General features: G+C 54.8%; 9 protein-coding genes across 9 annotated transcripts; 6 read left to right on the plus strand and 3 right to left on the minus strand.

Annotated features, from left to right (window-relative positions):
- Positions 1-78: 78 nt before the first annotated feature.
- On the minus strand, positions 79-2,263 carry IWZ02DRAFT_457360 (uncharacterized protein). Its single transcript, XM_066767936.1, has 3 exons — positions 1,790-2,263; positions 216-1,693; positions 79-154 (listed from the first exon to the last, which is right to left on the minus strand). The coding sequence occupies exons 1-2, from the start codon at positions 1,878-1,880 to the stop codon at positions 540-542; spliced, it is 1,245 nt and encodes a 414-aa protein (XP_066620848.1). The 5' UTR covers positions 1,881-2,263; the 3' UTR covers positions 79-154; positions 216-539.
- A 1,086-nt stretch (positions 2,264-3,349) lies between these two features.
- On the plus strand, positions 3,350-4,971 carry IWZ02DRAFT_39807 (uncharacterized protein). Its single transcript, XM_066765601.1, has 2 exons — positions 3,350-3,362; positions 3,422-4,971. Exon 2 carries the CDS (start codon positions 3,610-3,612, stop codon positions 4,729-4,731), a length of 1,122 nt encoding a protein of 373 aa, XP_066620849.1. The 5' UTR covers positions 3,350-3,362; positions 3,422-3,609; the 3' UTR covers positions 4,732-4,971.
- Positions 4,972-6,270, plus strand: IWZ02DRAFT_39816 (uncharacterized protein). The gene has a single exon (XM_066765603.1). It carries the CDS (start codon positions 5,212-5,214, stop codon positions 6,007-6,009), a length of 798 nt encoding a protein of 265 aa, XP_066620850.1. The 5' UTR covers positions 4,972-5,211; the 3' UTR covers positions 6,010-6,270.
- Positions 6,271-6,315: 45 nt separating this feature from the next.
- On the plus strand, positions 6,316-8,431 carry IWZ02DRAFT_39789 (general substrate transporter). Its single transcript, XM_066765600.1, has 6 exons — positions 6,316-6,497; positions 6,545-6,803; positions 6,851-7,111; positions 7,161-7,736; positions 7,802-7,890; positions 7,945-8,431. Exons 1-6 carry the CDS (start codon positions 6,416-6,418, stop codon positions 8,289-8,291), a joined length of 1,614 nt encoding a protein of 537 aa, XP_066620851.1. The 5' UTR covers positions 6,316-6,415; the 3' UTR covers positions 8,292-8,431.
- Positions 8,432-10,325: 1,894 nt separating this feature from the next.
- IWZ02DRAFT_39953 (uncharacterized protein) lies at positions 10,326-13,054 on the plus strand. The gene is made up of 2 exons (XM_066765612.1): positions 10,326-10,847; positions 10,917-13,054. Exons 1-2 carry the CDS (start codon positions 10,483-10,485, stop codon positions 12,910-12,912), a joined length of 2,361 nt encoding a protein of 786 aa, XP_066620852.1. The 5' UTR covers positions 10,326-10,482; the 3' UTR covers positions 12,913-13,054.
- Positions 13,055-13,698: 644 nt separating this feature from the next.
- On the minus strand, positions 13,699-15,094 carry IWZ02DRAFT_39901 (endosomal cargo receptor). Its single transcript, XM_066765609.1, has 5 exons — positions 14,870-15,094; positions 14,599-14,787; positions 14,215-14,497; positions 14,063-14,149; positions 13,699-13,894 (listed from the first exon to the last, which is right to left on the minus strand). The coding sequence occupies exons 1-4, from the start codon at positions 15,020-15,022 to the stop codon at positions 14,139-14,141; spliced, it is 636 nt and encodes a 211-aa protein (XP_066620853.1). The 5' UTR covers positions 15,023-15,094; the 3' UTR covers positions 13,699-13,894; positions 14,063-14,138.
- Positions 15,095-15,173: 79 nt separating this feature from the next.
- IWZ02DRAFT_457392 (uncharacterized protein) lies at positions 15,174-19,555 on the minus strand. Its single transcript, XM_066767938.1, has 5 exons — positions 19,255-19,555; positions 17,456-19,124; positions 15,902-17,400; positions 15,720-15,852; positions 15,174-15,672 (listed from the first exon to the last, which is right to left on the minus strand). The coding sequence occupies exons 1-5, from the start codon at positions 19,261-19,263 to the stop codon at positions 15,554-15,556; spliced, it is 3,429 nt and encodes a 1,142-aa protein (XP_066620854.1). The 5' UTR covers positions 19,264-19,555; the 3' UTR covers positions 15,174-15,553.
- A 635-nt stretch (positions 19,556-20,190) lies between these two features.
- IWZ02DRAFT_39983 (pyruvate dehydrogenase kinase) lies at positions 20,191-21,976 on the plus strand. The gene is made up of 4 exons (XM_066765616.1): positions 20,191-20,480; positions 20,540-20,659; positions 20,708-20,990; positions 21,043-21,976. The coding sequence occupies exons 1-4, from the start codon at positions 20,314-20,316 to the stop codon at positions 21,826-21,828; spliced, it is 1,356 nt and encodes a 451-aa protein (XP_066620855.1). The 5' UTR covers positions 20,191-20,313; the 3' UTR covers positions 21,829-21,976.
- Positions 21,977-24,646, plus strand: IWZ02DRAFT_39984 (uncharacterized protein). The gene is made up of 2 exons (XM_066765617.1): positions 21,977-22,464; positions 22,541-24,646. Exons 1-2 carry the CDS (start codon positions 22,125-22,127, stop codon positions 24,526-24,528), a joined length of 2,328 nt encoding a protein of 775 aa, XP_066620856.1. The 5' UTR covers positions 21,977-22,124; the 3' UTR covers positions 24,529-24,646.
- Positions 24,647-24,990: the final 344 nt, after the last annotated feature.

The following is a 24,990-nucleotide window of genomic DNA, read 5'->3' on the forward strand; positions in this document are numbered from 1 at the left end:
GTTTCTCCGGCCGATCAGTCGCCGCCGCGCTCTAGCAGCGCCACCAGGGCTCGAGCAGCGGAACATCCTCAACTCAATCGAAGCCATGTTTATGAACTCGACATAGTTAACGCTAAGCATTCAAGCTTCAACTCAGTCATCACATCAAGCCGAAGTATTTCAGCCCATGATTGAATAACTACCTACAGCCAGGAGGCTAAGATGAGTACCAACAGCCGTTAAACATCCAACATGACAGCGTAAATTCAAAGACCGGACACGACCGAACCAACGGTGAATGCACCAGCATCATGGCCGTGGACAAGATATTACTGGAAAAGAAATCAAGAAAAGGACACGGATACACCACGACGCCCTAGTCCCCTGTTTTGTCTCTGCCCAAGCCCTACAAATGGCGGCAGTACCGCAAAGAAGTACGAATCGAAGGTAAAGATACGACAGCAGAGGCATGGCCACTCGTCAAGGGGTATAATACTGCAAGCACTCGCTCCATCACGCCAGGAAAGTTCCCGGGTGAGAATCAGACGTCCGCTGACGTTCTACTTGGCGGCGTCCGACTGGGGAGCGACGGCATTTTCGTCAAAGACGACAAAGTCTTCCTTTTCTGCGAGCGGTTCTGCGACCTGGAATTTCGCGTCGCTGGACGAAGCATCGTCTTCTGCGTCAGGGACTTCCTCCGGACTTTCGTCGGCTGCTGCAGGGTTCTCGGACTCGTCGGAGTGAGATTCGGTGTCATCGAACCTGCACTCCTTGGATAGTGATGAGCCCTTCTCCGGCGCGGTGCCATCAACAATGACGTGCGAGTTGGCGTCCAAGCCATCGCCAAAGTAGTCGGAGGCGGGCAGATCCGACAGGGGCGAGCGGTCCTGGTCCATGGCATTTTCCTCGAGTTTGCGGCGGAGTTTCGACTTGACAGACTCATCAGCGGAGGCTTCGCCATCGCTTGCGGAACGAGACGAGGTCAGACAGTAGTCGGGGGGCGGAATGTTTTCCTTGCCCTTCTCGCGAGACTCGTTTCTGGACTTGGTGTCCGAGTCGTCATCGGAGGAAATGTCGAGGATGTTGGTCGAGTGCTCCATTAGGTTGGTGGCCTCTTGCTCAGGAGTGTCTTCGTGAATTTCAAAGAACCAACTCTTAGGCATAGCCTCCTCAAGGGTGGGAACCTTGACTTCGGTCAATGCCGGACGGGCCTTGGCCGCCTTGGGGGCGGACGCAGAGCTGGAGATGGAGCCACTGATGGCGGCGTCAATTGAAAAGGGAAGACCAGAGCTGCGTTTGGAGGTGCGTCCGAGGCCAAAGGATGGAGGGTCGACGCGTGTGTAAGGGGAGCCAGAGGTGCGGCGCTTGGAGAGCAGGCCGACTCGCTTGTGCTTGGGAGAACCCCTGCTGGTGGAGATGGAATTGGCGGCAGTAGTGGGGGCCGAGGACGCCTTTTGGGCCGAGGGTGCTAGCGGAGTGGACAGACGAGAAGAAGCATCAGTCTTGATGGTGTTGAGGATGAATTTGGATGCCTTTTTGGGAGAGCCGTCGAGCGACTTGACACGCTTGGTGGGGGAGTCGGAGAGAGCGGGATCGACATTTTCGCTGTCGTGGTCGTCGTCAAAGACGGTGGGCGCCAGGCGACGCTTGGACGGCGAAGACGACAGCTGCTTGCCCAAGGGCGACGCAAAAGAAAAGTCGGACGAAGGGATGGCTAAGGGGGAATCGATGAGTACGGCGGTTGGAGCGAATGATTGATGCAGCGTGACGGGAGCAGGGCAGAAGCAAAGAGTGGGCGGCTAGAGCTTACAATTCTGGCGGTTCTTGGTATTGGCCAGGTTCTGCAGGCGGGGGCTGTCGAGGACGGCGAAGGGCTTGCGAGAAGAGACGTGAGCCGTCATGATGCTCACGTCGTTGGCGTCGATGGAATTGAAGGGTACAAAGCTGGAGGTGTTGTCGCGGAATTTGCGTGAACTGGTGGGCGGAGCGCAAGCGCCGACGTGCTGGTCGAGGTGTCGAGAGCGTGTTGACGTCGGTCCCGCTGCGGGAAATATCCAAATAAACAACAGTCACAACAACAACAACAACAACAACAACGACGACAACAACGACAACAACAACGACCACGACACAACACAGCAACGATGGCGATGTTAAAAGGGGCGGGCGTAAGGTGGTGAGGTGAGGTCGAGGTTGGGGCGCAGAAGGGATGGATGGATGGATTGCAGACGAGGCAGTCGAGGGCGGGCTTGGTGGGAGTATATCGCGCTCGCAGGACCGGGGGGCTGGGGGCGGGCGGCAAGGAAGTCGTGTATCGAGCGTGTGTCTTTGGTGTCGCGCCGGCCGTGCACTGCAGCTCCAACATGCAGTGCCAGCTCAAGCTCCAAGCTCCAACTGGCTCAGCTCAGCCCAGCCCCCCGTTCTCTCGTCCATCACGTCCGGGGTTACGCGCTCAACGCGCTGCGCGCTCGCGTCGACCCTCTTATCGTCTGACCTGGCCATGCATGGCCGTTTCACTACGCTTCCTGATTCGGCTCCGCTGACGCCCGGCTGAACAAACTCTCGTCGTAGCTTGCTCTTCCTATATCAATCTGCTCGAGGGTGTATCATCTCGGTTGTCTTTCTCCAGCGACCTGTCTGTCTGCATTTTTGGCGTCAGACTTTTCGGCTGTAATTCGCACACACCTCTCATCTGCATCAAACCAGACCAGTGGTTGTACGGGATGAGAGACCATTGTGGGCCCATCAATGCAGTCACAGCCGTCCTTACGTTTGTGCCGTGTCTGCGCCGCTCAGGCCTAGGCATCTGGTTTACTTGACGAAGCTTGTTGCGTCAGACGGGTGACCGAGAGAAATCATATGGCCAGGGAGGCGCGGACGAAGAGCTCCTCAGCTCTCCGTGATGGCAGGCATAGAAACATCACGTCTTTGAAGAATGAGAACAAGAAGAAGCTGAGCATTCGAGCTCCCTCCAAGGGTAGATGCAGGGAGCAGCGGTCAAGTGGTTGCAGGTGCCACGGCTTTCCGCAGCTGGAAGCTTGCCACTTGCGGTCCTGTCACATTACGTCAGTCACCAACGCGACACGGATCTGCCATACCTTGCCATGGCGAAGATTGTTTAACATTTCAATTCTTCAAAGTCGGCGGACATTAATAGAGGCTGATTGACTGGTCCAATGAACCCGTGGCAACCCGCCACGTGAAGTACGAACTAGGGCAAGGGTACATCATCGAACCCCACCATGGCGAAGTTCGACAACATCATCACCTCAACCTCGACATCCAGCCATCTTAAATGCCACCCTCCCGTCGACTCCAAGTGCTCATCACGACAACTTGGACACTCTAATTGCTCTCTGACAGGAGAGCGACCGACGCTAGAGGTGCGTCTCGTCGCAACGTTGCTGCCGCCCATCGTTCCACCCAAGCTGACCGCTCTCAGAAAATGCGCCGATCATCGCAATGTGCAGGTGACTTGATCAGACATCTAGTCCTCTCATGTTGGGGCTCTTCCCAGCCAAACGCTTCTCGCGATTCTGACGTGTCCTACCAGCTGTCCTGTCTCTGGCACTTGCAAACCCATTCACCCCTCGTGGAGACAGCTCCTTACGCCTAAATGAAGCACAGTTCATGGGCACGCACAACAGCTACCACAAAGAAGTCAACATCCTCGGGAGACCATTCTTTGAGCTCCTGATGCCGTCGCCGCAAGACTACTTTTACAGCCACGCCTCCTTTCCCAACCAACTCGATTACCAATCTGTGCGGAGCCTCGAGATTGACCTTTACGCCGACTACGATGAACCAGGGCAGTTTGCCGATCCCCTCATCCGCCGGCTGGGACAGTACCAACCGCCTACCAAGGAGTGGTCAGCGCAGATGAAGGAGCGAGGTGCCAAGGTCTTTCACATTCCCGACGCCGATGTCGAAAGCGTATGTCCGACTTTCAAAATTTGCCTGACGCAGTTACGAGACTGGTCCAAGAGCAATCCGGGCCATCTGCCCATCCTCATCGACCTGGAATTCAAGACTGTTGACGAACGCATTGTTGTCCTTGGCGGACCCTCGGGTGAACAGTGGAACTCTACAAACCTGGACTTTGTCGACGAGGAAATCCGTAGCATCCTGACTGATTCGCAACTCATTACTCCGGATGACGTGCGCCTGGCCGCCCAGGAGCATGCCAAGAAGCAATTGACACTCGAGGAGGCTGTCCTCCAGTACGGATGGCCATCCCTGGACGAGAGCAGGGGCAAATTCCTCTTTTACATGGACAACGACCTAGATGGCTCTCCGAACCTTCGCGACCCCTATCGAGGCCAGTCGCACAAGAATCTCGAAGGTCGGGTCATCTTCACCAACTCGGTCCCAGGAGAGTCTGATGCTGCATTCATCAAGATGAACGATCCATCGGGCGATAAACTCGACGAGATCCAAAAGCTGGTGCGCAAGGGCTACCTCATTCGAACGCGGTCGGACGAGCCCATTAGATCGGTGCTTTTGCCCCTCGAGAGATCCAGACAAAGACTCGAGCGGGCCTTGGAGAGTGGAGCGCAGATTGTGAGCACGGATTGGCCAGTCATGGGGATGGCGAGCAGATATGGCACCGACTACGTTGCTGAGCTGCCAGGGCGGCGTCTTGCAAGATGCAACCCAGTCATAAAGCCAGAGGGCTGCTCAGATGACGACCTGCTGGAAACGACGGGAATCGGACCATCAAAGGTAGTGAGAAGTATGTTGGTGCAGCACTGAGGTGCGTACTTTTGCGCTGCAATATCAGAAGAGCTGGGCCGCTGGGGAAGGCGAAAACGAATACGCCTGATTACGAAGGGCATGGTGTCCTGCAAGCACTGCAGCAATCTAGAATCGAAATTCTGAGAAGGTATGCCGAAATACAGTGCGCAAGTGGCACCAACGTCACGGAATGAATAAGTTGCATCTGCAGTTGGCCTCGAAAAGGCACACAGTCAGGCCATTATGCCTTGGCGGTGAAACTCGGCCAGGCAGCCTCCCGGAGCCCGGAAGAGGCGGATTGCTCGCAGCTCGTGAAGCGGGCCGGTGGGAATCCGAGTCGATGGAGAGCAGGACTGACCGAGTCAAGCGGGGGTATTCTCCGTAAGGTGGATGAAGCATGACGTGACGTAAGGGAGATCGAGCACATGCCCGTCTGGAAGGTGAATTACTTGATTACTCCAACTCTCCAAGTCAGCGTGGCCGTGGGGGAGTACAATAATGAGGGGAACTGGGGTGCAGAACAGAACTCGGCCCGAATCGTCCCTCCGCATCTCCAAACACCGCAGGCCGCACCTCGGTCACCACCCAGCGTGGCAAACTTCAACCACTTCCAGCCTGACAGCACTAACGACTTCTCGGCTTCCGTCACTAACTCCAACCAGCCCAAAAGAAGGGACGGCGACCTCCAAGCGTCTAGACGACTATGACGGAGGGTCACAAACTTCGGCCATCTCTGCTCGGCGTCAGCCCGTCAGATCTCCCCTAAGCCACCATGGGAATCTGGGAACGAGGCGCTCCTCTCAAGTGGCTGTCCGCCACACCATCATGCACGACACTTTGCGGCTCTTGTGTAAGAAGCTTTTGAAATTTTCAATTCGAGCCTGTCAGCGGCTTGTAGGGCATCCAATCAGCTCCCTCCTCAACACAACTTCCCTCCAACACGCTCCTCCTGCAAGGGACGCACAGATAAAAGTTTCAAGGTTTGTATGGAACACCAAGACTCGGCACGCTTGCGGCCTTTTGGCAGGTGCAGTCGAATCTCCATGTGGGTACACTTGCGTCTTTTCTTGCAGTCGTCATTTGCTCGCCATCTTCTCTTTTGCGCCAAATACTCACGCGGCGCTCAGTCTTGGTTTGGTCCTCTGTGGAGCGTACATGTCTTCTTTCGGCGCAAGCCAAGGTCGCCTAGTCGCAAGAAAACAGCATCATCACTTAATGATGCGCAACGGCCATGCGTACTCCAGAGGTACCCCTTGCCGTTGTGTGCCATCGGCAACCCACGCCATCGCGATCTGATTGCATCTAGTTTGACTGAGCTAAGATTTTGGTTCCTGATGGTTCATTGGTCTACTGCAACATTTGACAAGCTTCTTCCGTTTTTCTAGAAGAAGCGCCCCATGCGCTCTCCCCGCATTGGTCTGACGCGTAGTCTACAGGCTTGCGGAGTCCGAGCCCTCGGGGATCTGCCGTCCTACCCCAGTGCCGTCAACGCGTCAATTGACCAGCATGTCCCGGGTAAAACAGTGGACTTTAGGACGAATGCTCGACACCACCGCTTTGGGGATCCTGCAGTAGGTAGCAGCTCCAAGGGAAACCAACCCTGTTGCATTACAGCGTGCCTCCTCTTCCAGCTGCTGCTATATCAATGTGCTCCTCCCCGTCCTGACGGTCATCCTTCAGCTCCGCACCTCTAGCATCCAACATGGCTCCTTACTTTGGTCTAAAGGGCGGATGGCTAACTTTTTGGGTAACCGTTGCGTGTGCAACGGACATGACCCTTTTTGGTATGCAACAACTGCTCGTTTCTAGTCACCTTTCTCACAGGTCGCAGGTTACGATCAAGGTGTTTTTGGTGGAGTGGTTATCACCCAGGACTTCTTGGACACGCTCAACCTCGATGGCAAAACCACCATGATTAGCACAGTCACCGCCATCTACGACATCGGGTGCTTTCTCGGAGCCATTCTTGCATTCATCATCGGTGATAGACTTGGAAGAAAGAAGTCGGTCCTGCTTGGAACCAGCATAATGGCCATCGGTGCCATTCTGCAAGCAGCTGCATTCGGTGTCCCTGAAATGATCGTCGGCCGGTACGTTCATGACTCGGCCTTGATTGAATGGGTCTAACACGCATTAGGATTGTCGGTGGTATTGGCAATGGCATCAACACAGCCACTGCACCAATCTGGCAGGGCGAAACTTCGAAAGTTAGTTGGCGTGGCAAGCTCGTCATCATTGAGATGATTTTGAACATTGCTGGCTTCTCGCTATCCAACTGGGTCACCTACGGCATGTCGTTTGCTGGCGGAGGAGTGTCCTGGAGATTTCCCATCGCTCTCCAGTTCCTCTTCATCTTCATCCTCTGGGCAACAGTGCCTTGGCTCCCAGAGTCTCCAAGGTCAGTCGCTTCAACACTGACAATACAGATCAATGCTGACATTTTTCAGATGGCTCATGGCTCGTGGAGACATCAAGCAAGCCAACCAAATTCTCGCTGACTTGGAGGATATGGAGGTCGATTCTCCGTACATCCAGGCAAGCTCCAACGACATCCAATGGGCCGTCGAGTACGAACGCGAGAATGCAATCCGCTGGCGAGACTTGATCCGTGGACGCACAGGTACCCAGGGCGGAACCTGCACTATCCGGCGTCTAATCCTTGGCATGGGTTCCCAAGCAATGCAGCAATTTGCCGGTATCAACGTTACGAGTTACTACCTCCCATACGTCTTGATCAACTCGGTCGGTCTGTCCAACTCGACTTCCCGTCTGCTTGCCGCCTGCAACTCAGTCAGCTATCTCTTGTTCAGTCTGATTGGTATTCCCAATGTCGAGAAATGGGGTAGACGAAAGATGATGATATACGCGGCCACCGGGCAGTGTGTCTGCTGGCTCGTCATCACTATTTGTCTTCGTTATTCGGCCCCGGAGTTTGCAGCTCACAAGCAGTGGGCTTCGGCATCCATTGCGTTCTTTTTCCTGTACTACGTCTTTTTTGGCATTGGATGGCAGGGTGTGCCCTGGTAAGTCAAGAACCCCATGACTTTGGGAGTAGAAATACATTGGACGACGGCTAACCAGGGCTCAGGCTGTACCCGGCGGAAATCAACAGCATGAGCATGCGCACGAAGGGTGCTGCCCTCGGCACTGCTACGAATTGGATCGTCAACTTTATGGGTAAGCTCAATCCTCATCACGCCACCTCGAATCGAGATACTGACATGTATGCAGTCGTCGAAATCACTCCACCCGGCATCTCGTCGCTAGGATGGAAATTCTATATCATCTGGACCGTCTTCAACGCCTCTTTCGTGCCGATTGTCTATCTTTTCTATCCCGAGACAGCGGATCGATCCCTGGAAGACTTGGACCGTTTCTTCATCGACAACCACGACGTCTTCGTGTTCAAGTACCCCGAGGCCATTTCGTCGAAGCGTCCATTCGAGTACGTCGAGCGCGAACAGGCAGAGGTTCGGCGCCAGAGCAGCATCAAGACAGGCGACGTCATGGCAGCTGTCGAGGCCCATCGGCGCACGTTGATGGAGAAGGACCATACCGAGAAGATCAATCAAGTTTGACCGCCTCATACATGTACAGAAGATCTCTTTGTTTCATTGATACCTTTGCACATAGAGGATAACGACACGACGCATAGACGAAACAACCCTTCCATAGTGGGTGACTGCTCCTTCGGCATGGCTGTGACCGCGGATGAATGCTCCCCGAACGCAGCTGTTGTGGTGGATGAATACTCCCTAGACGTGGCAATGATGGCGGACGGCTGCTCCCCAGAGCATGTCTCATTTCTTTCTACACCCACAGTGCTTCCTAGATGAATGATTGCAACGATTGGAGTACATGCAGGCAATGAATGCACACTATGTCTTCGCTAACGCACATCCACCATGTGCAGCTATTTGGTCTTGCGGCGAAAAGCCTGTTTGCGACAGGCAAGGAGTGGCGAGATCCTGCTCGGATAATCTCGCCCGACCGACCGACTACGATGATGATGGAGATGCGCGCAGCTGTTGGACGCATTAGCCCGGCGATAAACTGGACATCGATTTCGTCCAATCCAACGCACCCAGCACTCCGCGAAGAAAGAAGTCAGGTCGTCGGGATAGGATAATGCCTCCCATGTGACGCCAACCGATTTCGTCCAGCTCAACTGCATCCAGTCCAATCGAATTCAATTCTAAAAGCCATCCAGTCACCCGTCTGTGCTCTGGCCGCCATCCGCTTTGCAGCTAGCCTCTTGCGCCTCGCGCTCTCCTGAACCCAGTCTGGCCAGTCCAATCCAGTCCGCCGTCGGTTGACCACGGCTCTACCGTACAGTACGGTACACCAACCTTGCCCACAGAGCTCTAGCTCCGCAGAACCAGTTCAGTTAAAACGCTCGCGTCGAAGCCAGTCAATCCCTCCACTACTTGCGGCGCCCGCCCTGCCCTGGCTCAGCCCTGTCGTTTGTCGCACCCGCGCCGGCCGGTGCTGTTCCTTCGTCGCGGGCCACCATGACGGGCGCTACCGCCGTCGCGCGTGCGTCGAGTTGGCGGGTGCGTTTCGAATTTCCTCTTTTTTCTCCTTCTCCACATGCACTTGTTCTTGTGGTGAATGATCTTTGTGCGCTTTGTAGCGCGCTTTTTGTCAAAGATAAGGAGCCGGTACACAGCACCATATGGCAGTAGCATCTCATGCGGCCTTCCGTTGTCGACTCGAGGAGCGCTGGCAGGCTATTGGACTCGAAAGCAACAGCCCAGGTCGCCATTGCCAGACTGTCTCCGATCTGCCGCAGGGGCACCTCGGAAAAAAAAAAAAAAAAAAAAAAAAAGAAGAAGAAGAGGAAAGATCTCAAGGTCTGGTTCCCGAACGACCCTGGAATCAAATTGATCAAAGAAGGCCGACGCCATGTGGCGCCGCGAGGCTAGTCAGGGGGCACCGAGCAAGCTCGCAGCCACCGGCAGCAGACACCATCAATGGCATCTAGACATCGGAGTCTTTTTTCTACCTGCACGCCCACTGTCTATCCGTGGTGTCTCTTCGAAATTGCGGGGATCCTCGAGAGCAGCCAGTGACCACCACGGCTGGCCGCTCCCTGGCGCCGGCTACCCACGTCATGAGCCTATGGCCCTACTGTCATTGCCGTGAGATATGGAACCGTTGGAATGAGGTTTTTGCTGTCAAGAAGATTTGCACTGGATTGTTCATCTTGTTCACGTCCTCCGGAAGATTGGCGAAAGGTGCTCTGTTCCCTCCCGAATCCACGCAGAATCGCTTCACACAACCTCTAAGAAAGAAAAGAGCCACTCATCTTCCCTTCTGTCTCTCAGCCTCTGTTCCTTCAAGCCACGCCGCACTGCTGACGGAGGGCGGAAGGGCTCTGAGGCTGAAGGGGCCACACCACCACCACCACCACCACCACCAATCTCGCAATGCCCCGTCTCTCGCTCCCTCCTGATGAAGCCTCCTGTAGAGTGTCGTTCTCCTAATGGCTTTCTCTATATCTGCGTCGAGCCGCCATTTGCGGCCTCTTCTCTTCTTGTTCCGCATTGCTGTCAAGTGTCGGCCAATCGTTCACTCCTTTTTTCTGTTGTTGTTGCCCCGGCAGGCCCCCAGAACACTCGTTCTGCATACATTGCTGCTAGAGTCTGTGACTCGGCCACTCTTTTGCCGTACTGCTTTACTGCTTCTCACGCCTCGCGCTGTCTATTTCGATCTTGACACTGTATCCGCCGTAGCGAGAACAGTGATTCGTCTTCGACGATCAACAACATGTTGAGCAAGTCCCTTGCGGCCCTCACGGCCCTGTCGGCCACGGCCAGCGCCCAGGTCGACTACGCCAAGCTGGATTACCACGGACACTACTTCCGGCAAGAGTGGATCAACCAGCCGCTCAACGTGCAGCGGCTCGACCCCATCCTGAACCCGGGCCAGCTCAGCCCGCACGTCCACAGCTTCATCGGCGCCCCCGTCATCAGCGCAAACACCAGCTTCGCCGACACGCAAAAGGCCTCGTGCTCCCAGGTCTACGTCAAGCCCGACAAGAGCGTCTACTGGATGCCGTCGCTGTACTTTCAGAGCCCGAAGAACCAGAGCTTCATTCGCGTCCCTGAGCACCACAGGGTTCTGTACTACTTGTAAGCATTCTCTCCATTCACTTTGCAACTCGACATCAGTCAGGGGCTCACATACCTTGTCCACAACAGCAACCGCGCGTCGGACCCCAAGACGAACCAGCAGAACTTCGACCTGATTGAGGAGTTCCCGCCCAACTTCCGCATGATTGCCGGCGACTCGATGCTGCGCTCGCCGGCCACGACCAAGCAGATGCAAGGCGCCGTCGAGTGGTTCTGCCACGGGCCCGACGTCAAGTCGAGCGGTTTCCCCGCGGGCTTCACGTCGTGCGCCAACGGCCTGGCCGGCTCCATCCACTTCCCCTACTGCTGGAACGGGCAGGACTTCAACGTCTCGGCCCCCCAGGCCCACATGTCGTACCCCGTCGGCGACTATTCCGACAGCGGTGCTTGCCCTTCGACCCACCCCCACGTGCTACCGCACATCTTCATCGAGTTCTGGTTCGACGTCTCGTCCTTCAACGGACAGTACGGCGCCGGTGACAACCCCTGGGTCCTGTCCAACGGTGACCCGACGGGTTACAGCTTCCACGCCGACTTCCTCAACGGCTGGACGCCCGGCGTCCTCGGCAAGGCTATGAAGACTTGCAACATTGGCGAGAGCGGCGAGCCCCTGTCCAACTGCTTCGAGGTCAACACCGACGCGGAGCGCAACGCTTGCAGCCAGCCGGCTGTTGTCGATGAGAAGGTCGACGGTTGGTTGCCTGCCCTGCCTGGCTGCAACCCCATTCAAAAGGGTCCGGAGAAGGCTACGGCCGTGGCTAACTGCAATGTCAACCCCACCATCAATGGCAAGGCTATTCCTACTGCTGCCTCTTCTGCGGTGGCTAGCGGTGCAACTGCTGCCTATGGTTCCAAGAGCTCTGGTGTTGCTTTGCCCGTTGCCAGCTTGAATGCAGGCGCCTCGAACGGAGCCTCCTCGGCTGGCGGCAACGCAGGAAAGGCAGTCTACTCTGGTGCCCAAGCTGCTGCCGCTCCTGTGGCATCTGCCATCAGTGGAACGGTTGGTGGAATGACTGGTGGTTCGAATGGTGCAACCTATGCTGGATCGAACGGCGGATCGACCGGTGGATTGACAAGTGGATCGGTTGGTGGAAGCGCACCCAAGCCCGCTTCTCCTGCCATCCCATCCATTGCTGCTCCCGTTGCGTCTGCCGTGAGCGGCGGCAGCGCAGCCAAGCCTGCCTTTTCTCCTGCCATGCCTTCGGCTGCTCCCAGCTACCCGTCCGCCATCGTGCCCTCGGGTAACAAGGCCGTGCCTGGATCTTCCTCGTCCAAGTCCACCGGCTCCAACGACGACTCGCAAGACTCGCACGGCTCCATGCCCAGCGCCTCGTCGCTGAAGCTTCCCGCGTCGTGGACGTCCGCAGGCTGCTACTCGGACGCCGTGAACCCGCGCTCGCTCTCGGGCGAGACGTTTGCCTGGTTCGGCGAGAAGATGACGGCGACGGGCTGCGCCAACCACTGCGCCACCAAGGGCTTCAGCATCTCGGGCGTCGAGTTCGGCCAGCAGTGCTTCTGTTCGAACTCGCTGGACCAGAGCAACAGGGTCGACGATGCCCAGTGCGGCATGCCATGCGTCGGCGCCGCGGGCCAGACGTGCGGTGGCGACGGCATGTTGAGCGTCTACACCAAGGGCGGCAAGGACCCCCTGAGTGCCGCGTTCGCTGCCGTCCCGGCTGTCATGTCTCCTGTTGCCAGCTACGCCGGGTCCAAGAGCTCTGCTGTGCCCGTGGCTCCTGTTGCGTCGTCTCCCGTCGCCAACAACGCTAGCCCCAAGAGCTCTGCTGCCCCTGCGGTGCCTGTCGCGTCATCTCCTGTCGCCGACGAGGAGTCTTCTGCAGGCTACGCCTCGCACGTCGAGCCCGCCACCACTCCTGCTCCGTCCCTCGTCGCTTCGGCTCCTGTCGTCGAGTCTCCCGCTGCTTCTGCTGCTGCGACTCCCGTTGCCGAACCCGAGTCGGTGTCTGAGCCCGCAAGCTCTACTACTAGTCATGAGGATACCTCATATGCCGAGCCTGCCTACGCAAGGAGGCACGTTGGCGGTGGCGCGATTGTGAGGATGTAGGACCGCTTTGTTGATGCAGTATGACGTCGCTTTTTTTTTTTTTTTTTTTTTTTTTCTTTCATGCAGACAGGCTGGCTTTGGATCTTTCCTTTTGAATCTTCTTTCCATTCTTTCATTGTCTTAACAACGCGTCTCTTCACTTCTCGAGGCGATCTTTGGAGGTACCAGTCTGATGCAGTGCTTTGAGTTGTGGAGTTTTGGAACAGTGGGCCGGCGGCTTTGGATGACTTACGCTCGTTCTTTTGATTATTTCCGATCATGATGTAAACCATGTAGAAAGCAACCTAAGTAGACAGCTCCACAGTGGGTGCAGAAAGAAACAATACATCATCTAGGGAGCAGTTATCCGCCATCATAGCTACCTCTAAGAAGCAGTCATGCGCGGTTATAGCCACGCCTAGGGAGCAGGCATCCACCATTATAGCTACCTCTAAGGAGCAGTCGTCCGCCATCACAGCTGCCTCTAGGGAGCAGTCATCTACCATCACGACTGCGCTTGGCGAGCCGTCGTCCATACCTGTAGCTAGCTAGAACTGTGTGGTATCATTTCTTTCTTCACTCACTGTGGCCTCGTAACAGGAGCTGAAGTGATGTGGGAATAAAGTAGTAGGAGTAGTAGTAGGCTCGACGTACGAGGCGTGTGAAGCTATTCAAGAAATCAAAGTTGGTGTGGACGCTATTTAGCATCGCTTACTAAAGACCATGATCGAATTCACCGCGCCAGAACTAAAGAAATGCTTCGAGCGATTTAAGACTCGATAGCTATTGTCGTGACACCCCGACAAATTAAGCCCTGCGTCTTTATCTAGAGTAGTCGGATCCCTTCCGTACCCCAAGTGGTAGCGAATAGCCGCTGCTCGACCATTCTCGATTTCACGTGCCCACGAATTCCATTGCCAATGAGCCCGAGTGTCTTGCCTTAGACTCAGTCCGACCAACACCGTCAAAGGACATCCGAGGCTCTTTGTCCGCCTCTTTTTCGCTGCCTGCCAATGTGTGAGCGGTTTCGAGGACGATGTTCTTCGCGACAGCATCGAGGCTCATAGGTCGCACTTATCGTGGCGCAAAATAGCCACATGGGATTTTGCGGTAGGCGCTTCCAGTGGAGAAAAGTCCAATGACCGACCCAGACGTCGAAAATGAAATTAACCTGCATTGTGGATATAATACAATCCATCCCAGCGCTTCCGCACGCCAACGCCGCCAAAAGGCCATCATAGCATCGTTCAAACATATCCTGAGTGGTGTTAGCCAATCGTCCCCCAGCAGCCATCCATACAATCCAAACGCAACGGCACTCACCTTTTCTGGCGCCCTGGAAGAAGAACCTCACAATAAACACCTGCAAGCCAGCCATTGTAATCATCATGCAGCTCTCGATGATGCTGAAGTTGAAGATGCGGCGCTCGGTGCTGCGGACGGTGCTGAAGTTGCGGTTCTCGCGCGTGCGGAAGTACTTTTGGTTGCGGTTGATGGTCGAGAGCTGCGACGAGAGCTTCAGGATCGACTCTTCGAGCACCGACGTCTGCTCTGGCGGCGTGCCCTGCTTCGACGGGATCTTGGCGCGCGACTCCTCGTTCTCGACCTGGCGTATCCATTCTCGTCAACATCTGTGCAGCGCGTCTCGGGTCATCGTAAGGGGCTCGTGTAGCGCCGTGTCTCGAACGCTCGGTTGGCACAGCTTACCGCGATCTCAAAGTCGATGATCTTCTCGGCGAATGTCGACATTTCGTTGTTGAAGCAGAAGCGGTACTCGCCCACGTCGTTGGCCGTGAAGACGAAGTCGGCCTGCCGATCCTTCGAGCCGTCCACAATGACCTTCTCACCGGGACCGACGACCTCGTAGTCAATGTCAAAGCTACCGCCAGATTGAACCTGGGAGAGGCACGTAAGCACCAAAGACTTGCAAGTCCCAGAGATTGGCTCTCGGCGGAGGCCGTCGCGTGTGTAGACGTACCGCGAAGTAGAAGGCGATCTTGGGGCCTCTCTGCTCGACGCTGGCATAGAAGCATGATTTCTCGTGGGCTGGGAGCTTGTAGGTGAGGGCAGTCGACGAGACTGCTGTGGCAAAGAAAGCCACTAGGCTGGAAATCAGCAGAGCAGCGTGCATCTTGGGGGTGCGAGGTTGTGGGATCAACTACAAGAGCTTCGGGGTTTGGACAACACACCGGGAGCAGCAACGTCGCAGTCGGATAATCTCCGGAGAATGCTCAACACCGCTAAGACAGCCGCGACGCGACTTGCAGCACAAGCCGGCAAAGTCTTGGAATAACACATGGATTGAATGGTATATCAACACAACTCGACCGACTGTCGTCCACCCAACCAAGCCCCATGCCACCCCCAAACACCCTTCCATCGCCGCAGGACACGCGCCATTGCCTCTCCTGGTCTGAACTCGTGTAATCGGATACTCTCGATCTCTTTCAATGCCTGCAGTGAGGCCATACATAGAAGACGCTGAAAGGAAGACTGGGCGCCCAGTCTATGCACACCGCATTTCCCGCCGATTGCTAGGTGCTTTCGCGTTGATCCGCCGCTCCGCAAGTGCTGCCTGTCAACCCCCCATCTAGTACCCTATGCATACGAGCATTTGAGAATCCAATTGATGCAATGGTAACTCTGTGCTCCTCTCCCTTGATTACTTGATGAAAATTGAATCTGTTTTGCCCCAGGCATTGCGAGACTTGTTGACATGATCAAAGCCGAGCAAGACACCGTCTTCTTGTTGGGCACTTATCTTTTCGGCCAAAACATCATCTGAACAACAATTAGCTCATATCACACTGTCATGGAGGCAGACCAACCATCCTCCAGTGGCTCAACCTTGGCGTAGCTTGTTCCGCCAATCACAAGGGCAAACTTGATCTTCTCAAACTGCTTGCCTTTGATGGCTGTCCGTTTCGAAAGACGTTCCTTGGTGTCCTTGAACGGCTCGTTCTGCGATAAAGTCAGTATTAGACACCAGAGGCTTGATAAGACAACTTACGGGCTTGACGACAAAAATGAAAGGAATTCCGTGCGGCTTTCCCGGCTCCTTGTCAAAGTGGAAACACGAGACAAGCGACTCCCCAGCAGATTTGTCAAGAGACTCCTCGTCCTCTGGGCGCTTCTCAGCATACAGAGTTGTGAATTCTTGTATGCTTAATGCACCCTTGTCCCGGGGAAGTTCTTGCTTGAAGCGGGAATTGGTAGATTCATACAGGCGAATCTTGGCAGTTGTCTCGTCGTCGAGACCCGCCTTCTTTTGGAGTCCCTTGATCAAATCTTCCATTGTGCCGTTCTTCGCCACCATAATCTCGTAGGGTTCCTCCTTGACGATGCCCTCTGGAAGCCATGAGAGCTTAATTGCCTTCATCTGGTCTAGTTCTGATAGGCTATACTCCAAAATCTCGTAATACAAGGCATCCTGACGCTGGTTGAAGCTGCCATATGCGTTGTAGGTGGTAGGGTAGAGGATGTTGTTCAACGTGGCATTTTGCATGCGCTTGACAGGAGCCTTGGGCCTGCCAGTTGTCGAGTTGACCGTGCTGAAGCGCACGTGGGTCGGCTCCACCTTCAGGTGCTCGCCCACCTTGGCCGCCACCTGATCGTAAGACATCTTTTTACTCAGCCAAAGGGTAAAGGTGGGGTCCGGGTTCGTCGGGCTGGTGATCTTGGGGCAAAACTGGACATTGATTCTGTTCAAGAGATAGTCGTAAAACTCTCTCACATCCGCATAGCGGCCAGCCGAGGTGAGGGCCGCGATTTCCTTCTCAGACAGGGATTTTTGCACAGTGATGATGTCGCCGTCCTGGATCTCGGACGACAGAAGAGTGACTTTGGGCTTCATCTGCTCAATCATGTTCGATTTGATTTCCTCGAACAACCTCAAGCTTGTGCCTGCCGGCAAATCGAGAAGCTTGAGGATCTGAGGGCAGAGGTCTACGACCTTATCGTGGCAAGCCGCATAGAAGGTGCCGATTCCAAAGAGAGTTTGTTTGTCCGGGTCGAAGTACTTGAGGAAAAGCATGATCGGCTTGTTGTTAGCAATCCCGTGGAGGTCGACGTGAGCATCTCCAAACACCGGCTTTCCTTCCTCGTTCTTCTCTTCCGTCTTTTCAATCCACACCTTGAAGATGCCGGACTTGGAGCCAAATTTTCCTGCGGCCTCTTCGAGACTCATTTCTGTAAAGTGGATTGGACCATCTGGCCGAATTGTTCCGTTTTGGCGATTGACCATTGCCCACGGACGAAGAAATTCTGGACTGCAATTCATCTCTCCGGCAATTTGCGCAGTCAGTTCGGCTATTGTCGTAGTCCTGAGGATCTTGTATGTCTTTGGCGCGGCGTCCGTTTCGGCATCCTTTGTCCATGGCGCAATATCGAAGCCTTGGTGAGAGGTAAAGTTCTTCTCAGTGGCAACCGAAACTTGCAGGTAGAGATGCATTTCCTCACGCTCCTTCTTCTTCCGCTCAACCGCAGCGCGCTCCTCTGCAAACTTTTGAGCTAGAAAGTAATTAGCCTCCTGGATGAGCATGTCCGACTTCGATAGACTGCTTACCAAGATGCTGAGGGGGCTGCACTTCGTCGTCGCTGAGAAGTATTTGATCCAATCGACTCTCGCGAATGTATACCAACATGTAGGCGCTCATGGATCGCTTGGTAGACCAGGTCCTGGTGTAAGGGTTGCGCTGTCCGTTGCCATTCATCAGATTCGTGTACTCGCCGCCAAAATTCTCTTCCAGTGCTTCCTTTTTGGTAGCGCGGGTGACTCTATCATCGTCGAACTTGTAGTAGTGACCGTCTTTTGTTGGCTTGATGAATGCATAGTAGTGGCCGGCGTTCAAATCGCCACTGTGGACGAGGATTCCATGCAAGCGATAGACAAACGGCTCTGAACGATCCGCAGTCTCGGACAGATATGGCGATGCATCCCAGATTTCAGGAAACTCGTAGCGGTCGTTCACCTTCATCATAGCGTCCCTATTAAAATCGTACTCGAAACGCTTCAGTTGCAGGTGAAGGACGTCGGGAAAAGTCTCGAAGATGACACCCTTTTTCGCCTCTTGGAGTCCGTAACCTTCGGCAAAATACTTGTTGTCGCCGTCCATGGTCTCGACCTGGACGTAGTCCTTGAAACTGTCGTCCAGGTTCTTGTTGCCGCTGACGTTGAGCTGAATGTCCCAGAAGTCCTCAATCCGCGATGATTCGTAGGGGACGTTGATGCATGAAATATATGTCTTCATCTTGCCAGCAAACATTTTGGCCAGCGCATTCTCCGCCTCGGTGCCCTTCATTTTCGTTTCTAGACGCTCCATCAAGACTCTTGACAGTTCCTGAACATCTTGCTGCTCGAAAATCTGCCGCGTATCCCATCCAAAGGAGGCGGTGAGCTCGTTTGTAGACACGGCGACGTTGCTGGTTTGCAGCTGGTAAAACAGTCTTTGAAGAGCGTATGCGCTGTTGGTGGTGCGGTCGGGGTCTTCCTCGGTTGGGATCTGGTATACAGCCTGGCGGAACGCATTGGTAAAGTAAAGCGACTGCAGCAGCGAGTTGAGGTAGCAAGTGGCACCCTGGTTTTTCAAGCCCACCATGCCCGTCTCCTTCTTTGAATCGTAGTTGAGAAAGTTGTGCCATAGTACGCCGGTGGGATCTTTGATGACGCGCACGTAGGCTGTGATGTTGGCCGAGTTGTTCTCCACCAGCGGACGATCGCAACCCTCCCATGGATTCTGAAAGAGCTTCCGAAGCTCAGCAAACCGTGTGAAGCCCCAATCTCCCTCTTCGGCAGTGAATCTGTGGTTGGCCGTGTGTTGAACGTAGATGGACGGGTCATTTGGATTCCACAGAACCAGCATGAATTGAACGCAAGCGTACCATTCCTCTGTCGGCTTGTCCTCGAAGCCCTGCTCGAGGTAGAATGAAGCGTGGTCCGTGTTGTTGCCGTAAGGAAAGAACAGTATCCTCCACGGATGGTCGGCGCACTTGAAAACGGGGCCATGCTCCCGTCTCGACATGTTCCTCCACTCCTTGATCTCCCACGTATTCACAGCTTCGGCTTCGGTTTCGAGGTCCGGCAGCTCCGGCATCATTTGCTTCTTCATGGCGTCGAAGTCGTCGGCGCGGGGCTTGGGCTCTGCCTCTGCCTCCTCCATGTTGTCTTCGGGGGAGATGATGGCCACATCTTGCTTTTCATCGTAACCGGCGTCGACGAGCATGTCGCTGCCAAGCTGGAGGGGTTGTGAGCGTGGGAGTGGAAGGATGCAATAGAGCACAAGGCAACTAGGTGGGAGGACGAGTGAGGGCTGAGGGAGCTTGAGGGAGCGCGTCGGGAGCTCGAGAGGAGAGGTGGTAGCTTACCTGGTCCATGTCGGTCGAGTGGCGCGAGCAGATGTGATGAGAGATGCGGGCAGGCAGCGGCACCGAGCGCAGTGCAGTGCAGCGCAGCAACAGGCAGGGCAGGCTCAGGCGTCGCGGTGCAGCGGAGGAGGACGTGGCACCGGGCAGGCGGGCGGGTAAGGGCGATGCGATGCGAAGCGATGCGAAGCGATGCGATGCAGCAAAGGGTGCAAAGCAATGGCGAGAAGGGTGTCGGAGAGGTTGGATCCAATAGCCTGCACAGCTCTGAAGTTGAGGTTGGCCTGACAGTGGTCATTCAAAGTTATGTTGCATGTAAGGAAGGGCTCGCTAAGGCCGGGCGGCGGGGACACAATGACGAACGACAGCTAGCAGACGGGGAGACCACACCTCAGCCTGGCCTGGAGAGGGGGGCCGGGCCCTGTTGCGCCCTGATGACGCCTGCAGAAGCACAGCACAGCACAGCACAGAAAAAGAACCAGGACGAACATGGCCGTCTTGTCATCTTTGCCACGGTCTTTGTCGTCAAGCAAACGTCTGTCTGTCTATTCTGCTTCTTGTTACTCCCGTGTTGGCCATGGACAAGGTGCCCGCGCTGCCCTCGCTCCAACTACCAACGCGTACGCCAGGCAGTCAAAGACGACATCTGCTTTCAGCAACGTGACGCTAATCCACGGCGACCTCGGCCTTTGCCATGCTGTCTACCACCTGGTGGTGGTGGTGGTGGTGGTGGTCAGCATTGCACTGCGTGCTTGCTGGCCAGCCCAGGTGCCGTATCGCCGGTATCCTATCGATATGCGCGAGTCAGCCAGTAACGAAACATGGCCGGGCATGACTTTCACACATAGCGACACCACCCTCGAACCACCCTCTCCCAACTGCCTCTCTTTTTCTTTTGCCATGGCTGCTTCTGTCTTGCCACTCCGGTGACTCCCTCTTTTATTCCCAGCCTCCTCCGCTTTTTCCCAATTTCGTCACTCAAAATTTCTCCATTGAGCACCTTGAAGACCTTCAAATCGCCGCCAACAGCTGCTGCAACCCTCTAACCGCCCTGTCCTCCTAATGAGTCTCCCTGCGCTGGCTCATGGCCGCAGCGCGGCTTTGAGCCTCCCGCGGCGCGCGCACACAACCAAACTTCTGGCTCCTCGGAACGTCTGCCACGCCCGCTATTTTACCCAAGTCAACCCCGCGAGCGCCCCAGCCTGGCGACCTTCCTCAGTCCTCGACGAGTATGCTACCAATTGCTCGCGCCGAAGCTTGCCAGCCTTTGCTTACACACTATGCATAGATGGGTCCAACGCGAGGCTCGTCCTATCAGTCTGCGCCAGTTGACATTCTTCGGGGCTCGTTTGACGGAGGCACGCCTCCTTGGCTCTGCCAACTATGTTCGAACAGAGCTGCCCACAAGGCAAGTTTGATAGTCGACCAGAAAGAACCAAAATCTGACTCTCAACAGGCTTGCTCATCGGCTTCGAGACATGCAAACGCTGCCCTACTTTGTTGTGACCAATCCACACATCTCCCACGTGTACGAGCTCTACTACCGCGCCTTTGAGAAATACCGCCGCTTGCCCGAGATCAAGACACTGGAGGACAATGATCGGTTTTGCAGAGTTATAAAAGATACGCTGGACGAGCATTTGACAGTCATTCCGCGGTTGGCCATTGGAGTTCTCGAGGTCCAAGGTAGTATGAGACCGGAAGAAACCGACAACTTCATGACTACGCTCTTGAGATCTGTGAGACACTGCACTCAGCTCTGAAAGTGAACAATGAGCTGATACCCGACAGCGAATCTCTAGGCGCACCATTGCCGAGCAGCATCTGGCCCTGACCGACACTTTTCACTCCCCCTGGCACTTCCCAGACGCCAAGTTCCAAATGGATCCGCACAACGACCACGTCGGTGAAATCTTCCTCAAGTGCAATGCCCAGAAAATTGTTGAGCAATGTGGCGAGACCACCAAGGATCTCATGCGGCAGACTTATGGGCCTTCGATTCCTCTCCCAAAGATTGTGGTTTATGGGCACATAGGCGCTAAATTTCCCTACATTCTTTCTCATTTGGAGTACATCGTCGGAGAGCTGCTCCGAAATTCCATACAGGCCGTCATCGAGCAAGGACAGAACAAGACTACGCCACCGCCTCCAATCGAAGTACTCATCTGCGAAACTCATCAACACGTAATCATCAGGATTTCGGATCAAGGCGGCGGCGTCCCAAAAGATGTGCTTCCCTACCTTTGGTCATTCAGCAAAGGCCCTCGCAGCAAGATGCGCCGGGAGAATCTCTCTCGCGTGCCGAGGCTCGCAGCTACCATGAAAGAGGTGAAGCCATCCAAGTCGCGTGTCGAAGGCGAGCATCGCGACAGCTCCCTCGAATCATTGACAACCAGACCACCGGACTTGCGACTGGGTATTGGTCTCCCAATGAGCAGAATCTATGCTGAGTACTGGGCTGGGAGTCTTGAGTTGCACAGCCTGGAGGGCTATGGTGTCGATGTCTTTCTCCAGATTCCCAAATTGGGCAACAAGAACGAAAAGCTCACCACGAGGGCAAGCATGGATGCTGTATGAGCGGCAAGATTGGTAATGCATACACGGAAATCCCAGTTCCAGTTGCTGGATCGTCTCTCCAGACTGCGAAGTCGCGTTCCGTGAGCGGCATGTGCATCCGCGTTGAGCCTTCAAAGAACGTGACTGCCCTGTCGGACGTGGCAATCGCGAAAGGCTACATCTGATCATCCTCACCCAGCGACGCAAGCCTCGTAAACACCATTCAATCCAGCCGTCATTCTGGGATCTCCTTACCGATTTCAGCATCATTCGGTAGCTTGCAAAATTATCTCGCGAACCTCCTTTCCAGATCATCCATGGACTGCGATTTTCCATTGTACGCCCTCGAGCTGTCGAGGCTCCGCGACTTCTCAGACCAGCGGCGATCGCAGCGCAAGATACACTTTCGCCTAGAATCCGACTCCATACCAATCAGGAGCTCGCCACTGGATCTTTGGGTCCCGACGTTCCAGAAATATGGACCAAGCCCGGAGGGGAACGTGCGACACCTCGACGAAACATCAACTTGGAGAGGCCTTTCGATGGCGCAGGCCCGAGAGATCAAGTTTTGGGAGGACATGTTTGCAGCCGTACTCGAGTACAAGATATCCAATCATCTCATAGACATCATTGATGCAATGGACGAGCGCGGGGCAGGTACGCGATTTCATTTTGACATTGGACGCTCCAGTGTCCAAAGCTTCTGTGATGCATTATGTTGACAATCCATTAGCTCGACGACCCGAAAGCCTCAACCATCGCATCTGCGAGTCCATCAACAACATGGGTTGTCGAAATTATCCCGTGAACATACGAGAGTTTCTCACGTGCATGATCGAGCTTCACAAAAGAAACGGAAGCCATCACCAGTGGCTCGCATCCAGCGGAGATTTCTACAACGGACTTTGTGAGTTCTTGCGGACGAGAGATTGCTTCTTGGACACCCCTCTTCTGCCCACTGTAAAAGTGGCCTTTTCGGCGACAATGAATGCGCAAGGTGAGCCGACGATTTGCGGTCGAGTAAAACGCTATGGTCCAATTGTTCGATTCACATGGCTGGACACTGAGGCCTCCTTGAGCCGAAAATGTCACATTCATCCAGTGTTCGTCGACTCGGTCTTGGATCCCGAGTACGATGCATATGTTGGATGTCCCGAGTATCAGCTCAAGTCTGACTGCGTCGCATTCGAATGGGATGCGTCTCAGAAGGGCTTTGTTGGTTATCTGAAGAGCGGCCACATCAAACCCAGCAAGATGCCGACACCGACGAGTCTTGACTTGATGGTCACTGGAACTCGCTTATTTCCCGAAAATGTCCGTTTCGAGAGGATCATCCGTCTCAAAATTGACATTGTGGTGCATGAAGAGCTTAGCAAAGTGAAAAACTACCCTCTCACTTGGTCCCCCTCATACGAAAGCTTTGGAATGTCGTCGTACGAACGTCTCTCTTCTGAACTTCGTCAAGACGCTCGGAGGCGCTATCGGTCCCCTGCTATTCCCGTTGACGATCTTTCCCTACTCATGAAAACGAGAAAGCGAGGTCGCGAACTTGGCCACCGGCAGAATTTGTCACCGGGACTGGCCAAATGGCAACAGGGACTTGAACCTGAACATGGTCGAGCTCAATCCGAACCGAGTTCTACCCGCGCTTCCACGGGAAACAGCTCGGACTACCACAATCCCTTTCGATCAGGGCCTGTCCCAGATATTCCTGCTTGGTGGAAACTCTCAACAGATAGATCCACAGACGCTCCGACGAGTTTGGCGAAGAACGTCACACCGACGAGCTTGATTTCGCTGGCGGATTGTGCAGAATCTGGAGCTCAACCCGATCCGTGTCCTTCGATTTGGTCACCCTCCCAGCTCTTTAACGATCCGGCAACGATCAGAGGCGGCGCCCATGGGCCGATGAATCAACATGAATCCACAATTATCCCGTCAGCGCCCGATGGCTCAGGGACGCTTTCCCAACGGCGTCAAATCATGCCAACGGTTGATGACTTTGGCTCCCTCTTTCAAAGCGGCTCGACCATCAAACATGAGCTGGACCGTCCATATTGGCCGGAGCTTTACAAACGAAGAAAATCCTCTTATGAAGGACCTTCTTCTCGAAGAGCTGTCCAGAAAACCAGTTCGGAAAGCGGTGCCTTCAAAGTCTGGGCTTCCGATAATGCAAGGCACTTGGGATCCTCCCATGGCTCGTCAAATGAAACTATCCGCTTTCCCGTAAGCTCGACGCCTCCACGGCAGTCGGACACGGATGCGAAAGGACTGCACAAGAGGTCAAAATCCTGCGGCCCGTTCTCTGCCCAGACCTCTCCAACGTCTATCTATGCACCTTGGCAAGCAGAGCAGATTTCAAGCTCAACCATCGCACATGTGTTGCTCCCGGAAATGTTGGATGCGTACAGTGCCACGGAACAGTCCAGCTCCATAGGCAAAGACAAGACCGGCGACCAGGAACAGGCTTCTTCGCGCCGTGATGATAGCGTGTTTTCTGAAGCCAGTCGAGTCACAGCCCTTCAGAGCAACTGCGGAAAGCCAGAAGACTTCCAGGCTGAAATCAAAGAATGGTACGACATTTTATTTCTCAAGCAACAGGTGGAGAGAGATTTGGGCAAGTCGAGAGCTGGGAACAAGAGTGATGAGGAGGCTTTTGAGGAAGCCTTCAGAGGAGAAGCGGACGCAGAGACTGAGGCTGGGGACCACGAGACAGAGTAAAGCAAATGGAAGACGAGGAGAAGGGAGGTTATGGGTCATCAACAGGTCGAAAAGCATGGCATAAACGCATATCCTAGGTAGCAGTCCAGAGCAAACAAAAAGGGCATCTGATCAGGCGCCAATTTGTCGTTCAAGAAGTCCCAAGGTCTTGATTGCAATGGAGAGCGCACAGCCACGGGTGGCATTTTTCGTTGAACAGTTGTCGTGGGACGCGCGACGTCATCCTGCTGCGCCACATGGACGCAATCAATGGATCCATGCCATCACAAGCAAACAACGCTGGAGGTGGGAGACGTACTTCGCGGCCAAGATTGGCGTCGGACAGGCTTCCCCTTACTCAACACGGCCATTCCAATCCATTGCCTCCCTTTGCTTCTTCTTCGCCTTGTTTCTCCGCACCTGGCCCGCCGATTCACAAGCTGACCACCAACCTCTACTTCTTCTGCTCCCACGCCCCACCCA

This window comes from Phyllosticta citriasiana, assembly GCF_038021145.1.
Source record: "Phyllosticta citriasiana strain CBS 120426 chromosome Unknown IWZ02scaffold_10, whole genome shotgun sequence".
NCBI lineage: Eukaryota > Fungi > Ascomycota > Dothideomycetes > Botryosphaeriales > Phyllostictaceae > Phyllosticta > Phyllosticta citriasiana.

Bases quoted from the DNA above. Each gene is read 5' to 3' on its own strand.
- IWZ02DRAFT_39984 (XM_066765617.1), top strand. From the start codon at position 22,125: ATGGACTGCGATTTTCCATTGTACGCCCTCGAGCTGTCGAGGCTCCGC. The intron at 22,465-22,540 runs GTACGCGATTTC...ACAATCCATTAG, and splicing joins AATGGACGAGCGCGGGGCAG to CTCGACGACCCGAAAGCCTC.
- IWZ02DRAFT_39953 (XM_066765612.1), top strand. From the start codon at position 10,483: ATGTTGAGCAAGTCCCTTGCGGCCCTCACGGCCCTGTCGGCCACGGCC. The intron at 10,848-10,916 runs GTAAGCATTCTC...TGTCCACAACAG, and splicing joins CACAGGGTTCTGTACTACTT to CAACCGCGCGTCGGACCCCA.
- IWZ02DRAFT_457392 (XM_066767938.1), bottom strand. The intron at 15,853-15,901 runs GTAAGTTGTCTT...ACTTTATCGCAG, and splicing joins TCATTTTTGTCGTCAAGCCC to AACGAGCCGTTCAAGGACAC. The intron at 15,673-15,719 runs GTTGGTCTGCCT...ATTGTTGTTCAG, and splicing joins GGTTGAGCCACTGGAGGATG to ATGATGTTTTGGCCGAAAAG.
- IWZ02DRAFT_39789 (XM_066765600.1), top strand. From the start codon at position 6,416: ATGGCTCCTTACTTTGGTCTAAAGGGCGGATGGCTAACTTTTTGGGTA. The intron at 7,112-7,160 runs GTCAGTCGCTTC...GACATTTTTCAG, and splicing joins TGGCTCCCAGAGTCTCCAAG to ATGGCTCATGGCTCGTGGAG. The intron at 7,737-7,801 runs GTAAGTCAAGAA...ACCAGGGCTCAG, and splicing joins GGATGGCAGGGTGTGCCCTG to GCTGTACCCGGCGGAAATCA.
- IWZ02DRAFT_39901 (XM_066765609.1), bottom strand. From the start codon at position 15,022: ATGCACGCTGCTCTGCTGATTTCCAGCCTAGTGGCTTTCTTTGCCACA. The intron at 14,788-14,869 runs GTACGTCTACAC...TGCCTCTCCCAG, and splicing joins AGATCGCCTTCTACTTCGCG to GTTCAATCTGGCGGTAGCTT. The intron at 14,498-14,598 runs GTAAGCTGTGCC...TGGATACGCCAG, and splicing joins TCATCGACTTTGAGATCGCG to GTCGAGAACGAGGAGTCGCG.
- IWZ02DRAFT_457360 (XM_066767936.1), bottom strand. From the start codon at position 1,880: ATGACGGCTCACGTCTCTTCTCGCAAGCCCTTCGCCGTCCTCGACAGC. The intron at 1,694-1,789 runs GTAAGCTCTAGC...ATTCCCCCTTAG, and splicing joins TACCAAGAACCGCCAGAATT to CCATCCCTTCGTCCGACTTT.
- IWZ02DRAFT_39983 (XM_066765616.1), top strand. From the start codon at position 20,314: ATGAGTCTCCCTGCGCTGGCTCATGGCCGCAGCGCGGCTTTGAGCCTC. The intron at 20,660-20,707 runs GCAAGTTTGATA...GACTCTCAACAG, and splicing joins CGAACAGAGCTGCCCACAAG to GCTTGCTCATCGGCTTCGAG. The intron at 20,991-21,042 runs GTGAGACACTGC...GATACCCGACAG, and splicing joins TGACTACGCTCTTGAGATCT to CGAATCTCTAGGCGCACCAT.
- IWZ02DRAFT_39807 (XM_066765601.1), top strand. From the start codon at position 3,610: ATGGGCACGCACAACAGCTACCACAAAGAAGTCAACATCCTCGGGAGA.
- IWZ02DRAFT_39816 (XM_066765603.1), top strand. From the start codon at position 5,212: ATGAGGGGAACTGGGGTGCAGAACAGAACTCGGCCCGAATCGTCCCTC.